Source organism: Aedes aegypti, chromosome 3 (genome assembly GCF_002204515.2).
Source record: "Aedes aegypti strain LVP_AGWG chromosome 3, AaegL5.0 Primary Assembly, whole genome shotgun sequence".
In the NCBI taxonomy this organism is placed as follows: Eukaryota; Metazoa; Arthropoda; class Insecta; order Diptera; family Culicidae; genus Aedes; species Aedes aegypti.
In genome coordinates, this window is record NC_035109.1 from 234,081,838 (window position 1) to 234,095,044 (window position 13,207).

The 13,207-nt window shown below is 45.5% G+C and overlaps 1 protein-coding gene across 50 annotated transcripts in view; it reads right to left on the minus strand.

Annotated features, from left to right (window-relative positions):
- Nucleotides 1–13,207, minus strand: part of LOC5576237 (dystonin) — a 627,686-nt gene that overhangs the window by 41,808 nt on the left and 572,671 nt on the right. For 30 of the 50 annotated variants that reach the window (XM_021853529.1, XM_021853528.1, XM_021853523.1 and 27 more), the window contains 7 exons: nt 11,640–11,786; nt 3,723–11,242; nt 3,582–3,593; nt 1,073–3,252; nt 815–1,001; nt 493–558; nt 260–304 (listed from right to left, as the gene is read on the minus strand). In XM_021853529.1, coding sequence (XP_021709221.1) covers nt 260–304; nt 493–558; nt 815–1,001; nt 1,073–3,252; nt 3,582–3,593; nt 3,723–11,242; nt 11,640–11,786 — 10,157 coding nt within the window. The remainder of the gene's footprint in view (nt 1–259; nt 305–492; nt 559–814; nt 1,002–1,072; nt 3,253–3,581; nt 3,594–3,722; nt 11,243–11,639; nt 11,787–13,207) is intronic. The other 20 variants (XM_021853501.1, XM_021853541.1, XM_021853534.1 and 17 more) reach the window with 6 other exon arrangements.

Genomic DNA, 13,207 nt, shown 5'->3' on the forward strand with positions numbered 1-13,207 from the left:
TGATTCCACGGTTGAGTAATCCAATTGTTTTTGCATGGAAATATTTTACACAAAACACCAACAAAACACATACATAGAAGGTAGAGAAAGAGAAAGAATGATAGGTAACAACATGCAACGGAGATATATATGACCAGTGATGATCGCTAGTTTCGTTAGATTACGTTCACTCAATTTTGAACAATCAAACAAGATCAATTTTTTGCTTCGAAAACGTAATCCAGCGAAACATTTATGAAACACGCAATGAGATACACACCTTGTACGACGTGAATTAAGCCCTTGATCGCGTGATCCCTTGAAACTATTGCAGAAATGATGACGGAAAGGAATGACACACAAAAACACACACAACATAATGAAAGAAATTGGAAACAATTTCATAAAAAAAGGGAAGACAAATCATTCGGTTAGTGAAAACGTAAAACTCAAATATGTTTAAAGTTAGACTTTCAACTGAATCGAGTAACAAAAAAAAATATTAGAACAAACCTTTGCTTTCGTCCTAGGGTGCCGTAGTCTGGCGAATGTTCGCGCAAATCTGGTTGTGATCCTCTACTGTGAGTCGGAAGTGTTGGTAGTGGTGGTGGTGTTGATAGTGATTGATTCAGAAAGACATGAACACGTAAACGCAACAAATCGTTGTAATAACGAGTAGCGCAAAACATTTAAAAACAGCAAAACGCGAAATATGAACGAAAAAGAGAAACAAAAAGTTAATCATGCGACTAAGGAGAGAAATAAATCACTCTAAACTGTTAATAACAGTGCAAACATAGTGATTAGGAAATGCACATTTTGCGGGATTACTTACACTGGTGTCTTGAGCACACCGCGGGACGGTTTTCGCGTTTCTTTCAACCCTGGTGGCGGTTGACGTGGCTTGCAGGCACGATCCACCTCACCCTGGCGACGGGCAGTGTTTTCCATGAATTCCTTATGGTCAGCAATCTGCGCCTCCAACGGTGGAATCTCATCCGGCAGTGCTTCTTGTTCAAGGTCTGTAGAAGAAAAAACATAAATTAATATCAAATCATAAGATCCATACACACATCCAAATCTTCCAACTTACTCAGCAGAGTAGCTTCCAGTCCAGCCAACCAAGCCAGCAGTTCCTCGATCGATTCATCCAAATCCTTAAGCGACTTGAGGTGCGACTCCAACTTGCTCTGGCGGCTGAGCGCCCATTGCGAAATCTCGTCCCACCGGGATTGGATGATCGATATCCAGTTCTTAATGATCGGAACCGCATCCGAATGAGCCTTGCTCAGAATAGAGTTAGCCAGTCCGAGGGTCTCTTCCTTGTCAAACTCTTTCTCTCGTAGTTCCTTCATGAAGCGAGCATGCTCATCCAAAAGATCATTGGCTTGGGCTTCGTCATCCGGAGCCGCTGCGGCAAAACGTAGTTTCTGTTCGGCTTCGGACAACCATTCCAGAAGCATGTGAACGGATTTGTGCAGGCGTTCTGCTTCCTTCAATGCCACTTCCAAACGTGACTTGCGACGGGTGCTGAGATCCTGGACATCCTCCCACAGTTTCTGCAATTCCCTTAGGTTCTTGCTGGTCTCACGAGTTTCATCGGACTTCTCGAGATCCTTGCCAGTCTTCATGACACTTTGCATTTGTGCGGAGCGTTTGTCCAGGTCAGACTCTAGCTGCTTATGGTGATCGACAAGTGTTGTTACCGTATCCAAATCACCATGAACTGGGCCGTCTTCGGCCAGCCGAGCCTTTGCTTTGCGCAACCATTCAAGTAACGCCTGTAGAGCGTCAGCAAATTGTCCAGACAGCAACAAAGCCTCCTCGAATTTGCGTTGGCGTTCAACACTCTTGTGGCATACACGTTTCCAAGAATCCTTAAGTTCGTTCATCATCTTCGAAAGCACAGGTTCGTCGGACTTTGGAGCACGGTCCATCAATCCCTTACCATTACGCATTGTGCTATCGTAGAAGCTTTCCTTCGACTGCAGGTGGCGTTGAATCTCTCGGAGTTTCTCCAAGTGCTTCTTGATCTTAACGGCATCGTTGGTGGATTCTTCAGCAAGCGTGTCCAGCGTAATTTCAGTTTCCTTCAACCAAGTAGTCAACTGCAACCAAGCATCGTGGAATTCGCGGGCCTCTTTGTATCCATGGTCCAAGGCACGAGTTCGTTCAGCGGCCTTAGCCACTACGCGTTCCCAACGATGCTGAACCGAAACAAGAAGATTCTTAATCAGAATAACGTCCTGCTTCTGACTGAAATATTTCAAATGAGTTCCCTTCTTGTCCAGCAAGAGCATCGATTCTCTGTGTATGGAAACGTCCTTCTGTAGGATTTTGTGCTCTTCCATCTGTTGTTGAATCGTTTCAAGAACTCGAGACACTGCAGAAGCCGATGATAGTTGCTTCTCTGCTAGCGTCAACCATTCTACAAATGCCTGTAGAGCATCGTGGAATTCGGTAGCTTCCTTCAGAGCAATCTCCAACTTGATCTTCTTGTCGGAGGCTCGGGAAACTACAGCGTCCCAGCGTTGCTTCAATGTTCTAAGCGTATGCTGTAGATTACTGGCCGAAACCTGCATCTGCGTCTGCTTACGTACGTATTCTTGTCCTTGTGCGATCAATGTTTCTACCTTTGGCCTGTTCTCCTCAAGCTCATTATATACCTCCATAAATCGTTCCAATTGTTCGGAAGCAGTTTCCGGAAGTCCACCAACAGGTTTGCTTGCACCGATAATTGCGTCTACATCGCCCAACCATCCAAGCAGATCTTGAATCTCTGCGGTGAATGCTTGTGCATCACGCAAAGATTCCTCCAGCTCATGCTGACGATCAGCAGCCTTTTGCAATAGATCTCTCCATTGCTTGTTCAGCTGTTGCAGCTTATCCTGGGTGGTTGATGCCTCCAAAGATCCACGATCGTTCTCGATCAGCTTCCTACCAGCATCGTTCAACGTATCTACCGAGCTTTGATGAGCATGGATATCGTTGGCCAATACCTTCAACTTGGCCAACTCAACCTCCAATAATTGTGGATCTCCAGGAATAGGCTTCAATTCATCCAAATTGGAATCGGTCTTGCTGATCCAGACCAGCAGCTCGTTCAAAGCATGCTGGAACTGACCCAGATGAAGCAGAGCATGTTCTAGCTGCTTCTGTCGTTCAACCATACCACGGAGTAGATTCTCCCAGCGTCGGTTCACCGAGTTCAATGGCTCACGAATGGCACTTGCCTGCTCGGCTGAAGTACGCTCGGTCAGTTCAACTGCTTGCCTGTAGAAATAAATGTTTTGTAAGTTGAGGTCCTTCAACACGACAACTATTAATTATGAATTATATACAAATACGCTGAAATACAGTTTTCAATGGAAACATTACAGATGTAAGTGAAAGATGTAGACTTCATTATTTATAGCCAATATAAAAACGCTTTTGCACAGGTAAGCCTAATTTTCACGAGAAAATCGCTCAAATAATCAATTTCTATCCAATATCAAAGCACTATTTTCTAATATTTATTCTTTACATCCTTCAGAAGGTCTGAGCGAATTTCTGCATTTTCCAAATATAAAAGCAACAACATCCATAATTAGTTTTCTTGCCTGTTCAATGCTCTGTTTCCCATTTGTCATTCAAAATAGAGTAGCGTGAAACGGAATAAAACACCATTAGGTAAGTAATTTCGCTCATCCATCACCGATATATATAAAGTTCAAATTAAATATATAACAAACGACACTAACCTGTTCAACGCCTCAACTTCTACCATGTGCGGATCGACGTCGTCTTTGAAGTGCTTCAGCTGTTCGATTTGCTTTTTGACGGCTTCAATGTCCGATCCGAGTGGGCCCAACTTCTGGAAGCGGTCCTCGGCCTTGGCCAAGAAGTTCAGCAAATTCTGCAGCGTCTCGTGGAACTCCATTGCCTTCTCCATGGCGTCGATCAGATTTTCCTCGCGCTTGGCGTACAGAGCAGTGATGTTGTCCCAGGCATGGTCCAGGTCTTCGATGTGCTTTTTCACTTCCGGTTTGTCCGGTTCGCCACAGAGCGACATCAAGTTGCTACCGGTTCGGCGCACCTGTTCTACTTCCGGTTTAGTTTGATCAATTTCCTGGCGTATTTCCTGAAGAGCGACCTGTTGTTTCTGGATGGCTTGAGGCTGGGCCGCTGGCGGTTCTTGTGTCTGAAGCGCTTCCTGTAGTTCCTTTAGTGTTTCCATTACGGCACGCATCTCCTTCCAGAATTTGTCAGCCACGGATAGTGTGTTATCCAGGGCCGATCCACGTTTAGAGGTAGTTTTCTGCAGTTCGTTCCATAGGTTGTTCAATTTGTCCAACTTCTTCTTGATGTCACGGACTGCTGGATCGGATTGGTTGGTAGCCTTGGAAATAACATCAGTAGCGGCACGTTTAACGGCAGCAAAGGCTTCACCACGCTTTTCAATGTCTTCAACGAGTGCTGCATTATCCTCGATTTGGTCCCGAATCTTTGGCGGGTGGGCAGAAATCGGGTCGGCCTGGTTGGCCTGCTCGGCAGTGTTTTGTAGAGCACGCAGCATACCTTCCAATTTGTCCGAGAACTGACTAGATTCTTGCAGAGCTTGTTCCAATGCATTCTGACGTTCACGCAGTTCTGTACGCAAGGCTGCATAGCGAGCATTATCCGATTCAAGAATTTCACTGATCTTGGCCGAATCATCTTCAGCAACCAAAGCCATCAAAGCTTCTCCAGTCTTGTTCAGTTTATCCAGAAGCGGTTTGTGCTCGGAGATAGATTGTGTCAATCGTTCGTTCTTATCTTGTTGAATGGCGATCTGATCAGGACGAAGTGCCGGCATTGCGAGCATGGAGATTTGGTGTTCCATGTCGTTCAACCAAGTAACCAAGCCAGTATGTGAATCAGCAAAGTGCTCCGACAGTGGTAAAGCTTGTTCAAGTATAGCCAGCCGGTTCGAACAGAGTCCGGCCACCGTGTCGACAACCTCCTTAAGATCTTCCAGTTTCTCACGAAGAGCGATGGTATTTTCATTGGGCTGTGATTCTCGTAAAACCTTCTTCGCGGCCGACGTAACATCTCGAACCCTTCCTTTTTGGCTGGATATGTCATCGTTGATTGAACGATGCTCTTGCAGTTGTGCTCGTACTAGCTTAGGCGTCATTGCTGGTGGATCAGCGTCACGTAGAGTGGCATCCATATCACGGAACCATTCCAGCAGTTCATCGATATCGGCAGTGACTTCATTGGATCGTTGTTTACTAAGGTGTAAACGTTCGGCCTTGCGTTGAATTTGTTCAACAATTGCTTCAAACCTGCGGTTGTCTCGAGTAACAATTCCTTCAATTGTTGAAGCTCCTTCTCCTGGCGATATCTGACATAGCTGAGGACCCACTGAGTTGACTGTTTCAAGCACAGGTCTCATTTCACTCAAATCAGCTTCCAAACGTACAATGTCAATTTCATTGGAGTCTCCTGTTGCCAATGTAGACTCGGCAGCTTGCATCCAATCAACTAAACGGATATGCGATTGATGGAACTGCTGCACTAACGGCAATGCATCTTGTGCGTGCTTCAATAGATCTCCACCTTTAGTTGTGAGTTCTCCATAACGACGCTGCAGGGAGTCAAGCTTGTCTTTCAGTTGTAGTGCTTCATCCGAGGAAATGTGTTTCATAAGTTCTGATCCCGCTTCAACCGTGGATTCTACGTTCGGTGATCGGCTGGCAATATCTTCGTTGAGTTCGACCAACACATCCATCTGTTCTAGTAGCTTCTCAGTATGCACAGGAATAACTCGGAATCTTTGTAGACGGTTTTCCATATTTTCCATCCAGGAAACCAGATCCTGATAGGTTAGCACCAGATGGCGTAGGCCTTGGCGTGATTCATTTAGTACGTGTCCAATATTTTCGCTAGCATGGACCAAATCAGTGTATCGATCAGTAGTGTGCTTAACCTTTTCACTGAGCACCACTCCTTCATCATCACCTACCAGTTCCATAAGTTGTCCAGCAATGTCAGCCAATTCACTAAAGTCAGGTTGTTTTGACAGAATTTCATCATGTAAACGTTCATGTTCGTGAATACGCTGCTGAATCTTTTCTTCATCAGTTGGCACCAGTTCCATTGCCTTAACTGCTCGCTCTGCTCCATCCAACCATTTGGTAAGTGGAATCAGCTGATCTTGGAATTGTTTAGCAACGTGCATAGCCTGTTCTAGGTCCAGAGTACGGGTCTGAGCAGCATCTGTCAGGGCGTCGAAACGTCCCATCAGTTCCTTCAACTGGCGTTCAATGGCAGCCTTCTCAGAAGCATCGCATCCAGCTGCAACTTCTTGTCCAAGTTGGAACAAAGAAGACATTGAATTTTGTCGATCCATCAACATCTTCGTAAGGAATTTTTGCTCTTGCAACTGAGCTTTAACCACCTTGTAATCAGCGCTGGGTGGTTTCTGATTTGCAACCATTTCTTCCGTATCCTTGAGCCATTTAGAAAGACCATCCAATGCTTCTTGGAATTTTCCAGACTGCAGCAGTCCAACGTCCAATCGACGATCACGTTCATTCATCTTATCCTTAAGGTCGTTCCATTTCTCATTGATCTTCTCCAAATCTTTCTCCAGAACTCCAGTTGGAACACCACCTTGAGCAGATCGGATCAGATCCTGTCCGCTGCGGTTGACTTCATCAATATTCACAATTAAAGGTTCAACATGGCGTTGCTTGAAACGGCGGAAATCGTCTTGCTGATTGCGTATCTGTTCCAATTCTGAGCTCACAGGTTTCATTTTCTTCACTTGATCAGCCACATCATTCAAATCGTCCAATGTGTGCTGATGTAGATCATAGAATTTCTGCAGAGCCTTCAAGGCCTTCTGTAATGCATCGTCGTGATCGCGAGCTCGATTTTCCAGCTTTCCAAGTTGTCGTCTCAATGTTCCAATCTGGTCTCGTGTGCCAACCGTATCGGGCGCAAATCCTGAATCAACAAGTTGTTCTCCAGCGCGTTCAACGCTAGCAACATGACCAGCAGTACGATCGATTTTGCTCAAAATACCAGCAACTTCATCAAGTTGATTTACCACCGTCTTAATTTCCCGAGCAGGTGGACTCAACGAATCAATTTGGCTTTCCAATTCGTTCAAGTCAACTCCCAGAGCTTTAACTGCATCGTTGAACTGCGATACTGCTGTAGCGGCTGACTGCAACTCACCACATCGGTCATCCAAACGAGCATGAAGATCTTCGATGCGATCTGAAATTCCATCAACGTCGTGCTTCAGGTGCTCTGCATCGCCACCAACAGCACGAGCTTCAACAGCAATGTCACCTGCAAGCTTGCGAACTGATTGCAATGGTCTACGCAGTGCAGAGGCATCTTCTTTAATGGTCTTAACACGATCCAACAATTTGGGATCTTTAGCAGCACCTCCCAAAGCATCATGAGCTGCTAGACGGTCTTCGCAGCGACCAACGGCATGTTCAAGATCTCGTAGTTCTTCGTTAAAATCGCCAAGACGTTTGGCGCATGTATCCAGCGTTTGAGCACGAGCGATCAGATCGTTATTTAGACGTTCCCATCGATCCTTCATGTCCTGTAGCTCAGCCTTGATCGGATCTTTGTCCACATCACATGCTCCGATGAAGCTCTCGCCTAGACCACGGGTGTTTTCATATTCTCCCGATTTCTTCCAAACGTCTGAGCGGAATGTTTGCAATTCCTTCAGTTGTTGATCAAGCTGCGACTTTTTAAGAATACCAGGCTTGAACGATGCCAGCTTATCTTCGGCGCCACGCAACCAAGCCAAGAAGGTTTCTGATGCGGCGGAATGTTTCTTACAGTGTTCCATGCAGGTTTGTAGTCGAGACTGACGATCAACAGCAGCGTTGCGCAGGCGTTCCCATTGTTGGGAAATTTTCTCCAAATCACGTTGTACAGTGCGATCAGGTACCTGTCCTGGCTTTTCTTGTAGTTCGCGGCCTTTGTTGAGCAGCATGATTACTTCATGCTCGCGGCTCATTACTTCACGGTAGATCGGTTCATGAGTATCGATCTGGTGTTGAAGAGTTGGTCGATGAGCAGATACCAATAGCCGTTCAGTAAGATTACCTAGTTCTCCAGACAGCCAGCCAAGAGTACGTGCACATGTTTCAGCGAATTGTCGTCCATCTCGTAGGGCAGAATCGGTTTCAGCTTTCCTGTTATCCAGCTTTTTCTGCAAGTTTTGGTATTGTTTACCAACAGCAGCCAATCGAGCATTAACATCGGCTCGCGAAGCTGGATCGCTAAGAACACGACAAAGAGCTTCTCCAGCAGCTTCCGAATCAGCCAAGAGGGGACGCTGTCCTTCGAGTTGTCTTTCCAGGTTTTCGATCTTTCGTAATGTTTCCTGATGATCACGGTCTGTGGGCAAGGCATCCAAATTATCGCTGATGTTCTGCAAGGCTTCGCGCAAGCGATTGAGACCTGCATCAAACTCTTTGGACGTGTCTGCTGCAGCTCCCAAGCTTTGTGCACGATCGTCTAGGCGACTAACAAGATCGTCCCATTTCTTCTGAATAGTTTTTAGTTTAGATGCTACAGATTGTCCCTCGGGCGATGACTCTCGGAGATATTCAAGCACAGCGTTGCCAACCTCTTGCAAGTGGTTCAACTGTGGTTGCTGTCCGCGGAATTCTTCGCGCAGTACTTGTACTTGTTGGACTTGGCTTTGTACCATGCGTGGATCCGATGAAATTGGTCCCAGTACGGTCAGCATACGCTCTTTGGCTCCGAGCCAAGTATTGAGATTGTCATGCGTATCTAAGAAATCACGTAGCTGTTCAGAGAAATTGATGCGGTCCTTGCAAAGGTCGTGCAGATTCTTCCAACGATCGGCAACAGCATCTAACTCTGATCGCAAGCGATCAGCACCTTGTACATCGGGTTTGCGTTTCAGCAAATCTTTCACCTGTGCTTTGGTAGAATCAAGCAAGCTTTGCTTTTCGTACATTTCTTCCAGAACCTTGCGGGCTTGTTTGTTGCATCGCTCGGCCTCGTCCTTATTACTGATCACTTCCTTGGGTACTTGGCGTTGGATTTTGTCCAGGAAGTTGGCCAAAGTTTTCAAACTTTCCTGATGCTTGCGAACTTCATCTCTGACGGAGTCCAGTTCGTTTTGGCGATCGTTCAGACGAGCTCCAACCAAACTATACCGATTGTTGATCTCCGTCAGCTGTTGCTGGATCGGTGTAAGGTCGGTTAGTTGGAAACCATCTTGCGATGATCGCCGGCTACCGAATCCGCTCGATCCACCGGGAGACAACGGGGACACTGTTGGGCTTGGTCCCACTATTCCAAGCCCCTTGGTTGGGCTGGGTGATCGTGCATCTCCCGACATACGACGCATTGGGCTGACGGTTGATCGTTTGATTGGACTATACACTGAACGTTTGCGGGTTGGGCTGTCTGGACGGACCAATGCATCATATTGAGCACCCAAATCATTCACTTTATCGACGGTAACGGCATAATCACGATGCTCCTTGACCAATGGTTTCACTTCTTCAATTTGATATTTGATGGTTTCGATATCTACAGCAACTGGAGCTAAGTTGTTTGTTCTGGTTTCAATGCTGGATAGCCATACTAGCACTTGATCTTTGAGGTCTTCATATGCGTTCAATTGCTCGGCCTTTTGTTTAGACAGTTTCAGTTTTTCTTCCAGGGTAACATCTAGGTTCTTCCAGGAGTTTTCTAAAGCCTTAATACGATCTCTGACAACACCGGTGTCGGTCACATCACGTTTGGCGATGAGATCTTTACCCAGTCTTACACAGGTTTCGTACAGCGGACGAAGATGTTCTTTGTTTCTTGTCAGCTCGATCATACGCTGAGTCAGTGTATCTGCAGGCAGTGAAGTCAGTTCTCTACCGTCAAGCGCTTCCTGTAGGTTGGATAGCTCTTGTTCCAAGACGGCAGCATCTTCGTTGAATTTATTCAGCTGGGCAAGCGTGTCTTCGAGGAATTCGCCGCGTTTCAGGGCCTTGTCGAGAAGCTTTTCGAATCTTCCGGTGACATCGCTCAAGTTGGTTTCGATTCTCTTGGCAAGACGGGCGTTAGAAGCGTTGGCCATAAGCTCGCGTGCTGACAGTGTTACACTTTCTAAGCTGGTTCGATGTGATTCAAGATCATTTAACAGTCCACGATGTTCACGAACTTGTTCATTGAGGCGATCTTTGATCAGAGACGCTGGACGGTTTTGTAGCTTAAATTTGTCTTCGGATTGGTTGATCCAACCAGACAAACCATCCAGGGCGTCCTGAACACCTTGTGATTGAACCAAAGCTGTGTCCAGGAGTTTGGAACGATCTCCCAGTGCTTCCAGGAGTTGGTTGTATTTATCCTTAACGTCTTCAACTGGCATTTCTAAAGCGGATACCTCAGATGGACTGAGACGTCCAGCAAGGGATTTCAACAATGCATCCAAGCTATGTTGTACGTTATCGATAAGTCGACCTTGAGATAAGAACTCGCTTTGCAGTGCTTTGGTTTGATTCATTTGATCTTGGACAGATTGTGGATCGGCAGCAATAGGGTCAGATAACACCGCGCTTACACGGGGTTGAACATCTCGCAGCCATGAGCGAACCTTTTCCAGCGATTCCTGGTAGTCACGCTGGCGACCTCCGAGTCCTGCTAAGCGATCTAGCAGAGCATTGGCACGATTGAGCAAGTCGCGATATTGGGCAGTGACCAAAGAAACTTCCTGTCGAATGGGACTGTCCGAGTTGGACACCTGTTCAATGTGCGGCAGTCGCTCTGGCAGTGTTGTGCGGAAGTCGTTCAGAACCGATAGATAGTCCTTACATTCATCGACGAACTTTTGTGCGGCCATGGTGATGAATCGAAGATCCGCTTGATGGGCAACGACATCGCCATGGAATTCTTTCACTGACTCGGATTGCGTCGACAGGCGGTTCAGGTCGGAAAGGGTGCTTTCCTTATCTTCGAGCGTTCTACGGGAAGTCTGTAGCCAAGCGGAGAAGGTATCCAATTCGGAACGAAGTTTTCCGAGTTCATCGCGAGCGGCTCCCAGACGACGAAGTAGCTTACCGGTACGGTCCTGGGCCTTGTCTACGCGAGAACGCAGTTCACGGCCGGAACTTTCCAGGGCAGCCACTTCCGGGGCACTCAGGACATCTCCACCGGTTAGGACCAGTTGGCGAACCTGCTCAAGGCAAGACGCAACCGGTCGCGATTGTGCGTCGATGTCATCCTTAATTTGCTACAGGGAACCAAACAGATGTAGTCATGTTAAGCTCGTTTGGAAGGTTTACCATTGTTCACTAAAGGTGCAGATGAATCGAAGCCTAACCTCAAATTTTCAAGAGTACAAATCTTGAGAACTGAACAACCGTTTGCGCTGAAAACTTAATCGATTGGTCACCACCAGCTAGTGACCAATCGATTAAGTTTTCAGCTTTAACGGATGTTTGGTTCTCCAAATTTGTGCTCTTGAAAATATGATGTTTGGCTTCGATTCATCTTCACCTTAATGTTATGGTCAGTCTGTCAACATTTGAAAATGTTGATTTCAAATGTTAAGCCAGATTATTCTTCCAGTCAAACATGGACTTTTTAAGACTTACTATACATCTACAGGATCAAACAAAAGGACTTACCTTGAGCGAATTGATTTGGTTTCTCAAATCGTCAACGCGTTCCTTTGGTCCACCAACGGAAGCAATTTCATGTTCGACCTTGGTGATCCATTCCAAAAGTTTGGCTAGATGATCTTCACACAGTGCAAACTTTTCGACCACGGCTTGCTGTTGAATCATAAGTAAATCGAAACAATAGATTCGTTCGATTAGTTTTCACAGATAAAACAAGAAGAAGTAGCATAATGTCGATATCAAAAGCAGGAAATCATGATTTGTACAAAAGGTTTCATCATTTCTGAAGCTGGAAAAGTGATTGTATTAATGATGATGGTACACTGACAAGAACAAAAATACCAAAAAACACAATCATAGAAAATACACTGAAATAACAGAAAGCCCGAATGCTGAAAAGAAACAGACATAGAACGAAGAAAGAAATCCCAAACATAAAACCATGGCAGGCAGGCAAAACCAACAAACAATAGCAGCAAAGAGAAGAAGACACACGCGCACACAGAAGTAGAGGAAGGATGTGAACAATACATATAACATAGTGGAGAAAAGATGGTGCCTCCAACCGTCATGTCAGGGGAGTCATGGCGATCTTTTTTTTTGTCCTGGGACGCAACTCAGTCTGTATACGTGCGACCCTCTGCCGGGAGCTGTACAACGACAGAGTTTGGACATCTGTACACACACACATACACAGGAATCGTTAAATAAAGCTAAAGTACACAAAAACGCATTCAGGACGCAAACCATACGCCGCACACGCGAAGTCAGTAGTTATTGGTTTGTGTGTTTGGTTGGTTATTTAGTGTGTTTGTGTTAGTGAGTTCGTTTGGGATCAATGTTTTGTGAGGTTAGAAACGTGCAGATTTACGTTATATTGCATCGTTTGGAAACGTTCAACAGTTACTTAATTATTAAAACTGATAACAAATAAAATAACAAATATTTACACTCTGGAGACATATAATGTTTTTTCAATAATAAAACACAAAAGAAAGTACTACCTTACATGGTGTTTGAAACCATGACATTAAATACGATAAATTGTAAGTAAACTCATGCAAAAACTAAAGAAACATCTACACATTTACTGAACTTAACAACTAAAATTTATGTGTCGTTGAGTTGAAACGAAGAAAAAAGTATTTGTCGCATTTAGTGGCCTTTTTTCTCCTGGGAATTCATTCACTCGATGTGTCAGTGTGTGACGTGACGTGACGTGAAACATTAGTGGTGTTGAACGTGAAATGTTACGCACTTACACATTGTCCGCCACTTCACTGTGGGAACGCTTTCGTAGTCGACTGATTAGGACACATTAACTCACACGCACGATGGTTGCGATGCAATTCGTTCTCTCATACACTTACACAATCGCACGCACAGAGGTATGGGTGCGATCGAGAATTGGAAATGCATGCTTGCTCATATGTATGTATTGGTGTTGTTTCGTTGATGTTCTTGGTTGGTTGATTGGTTGGTTGGTGGCGGTTTTGTCGTGTTGGTCGCATTGCGATTCAATATTTGGTTCACACAGCATGTGGCGATTCCAGATGTAGGTTTGATGATAAGTT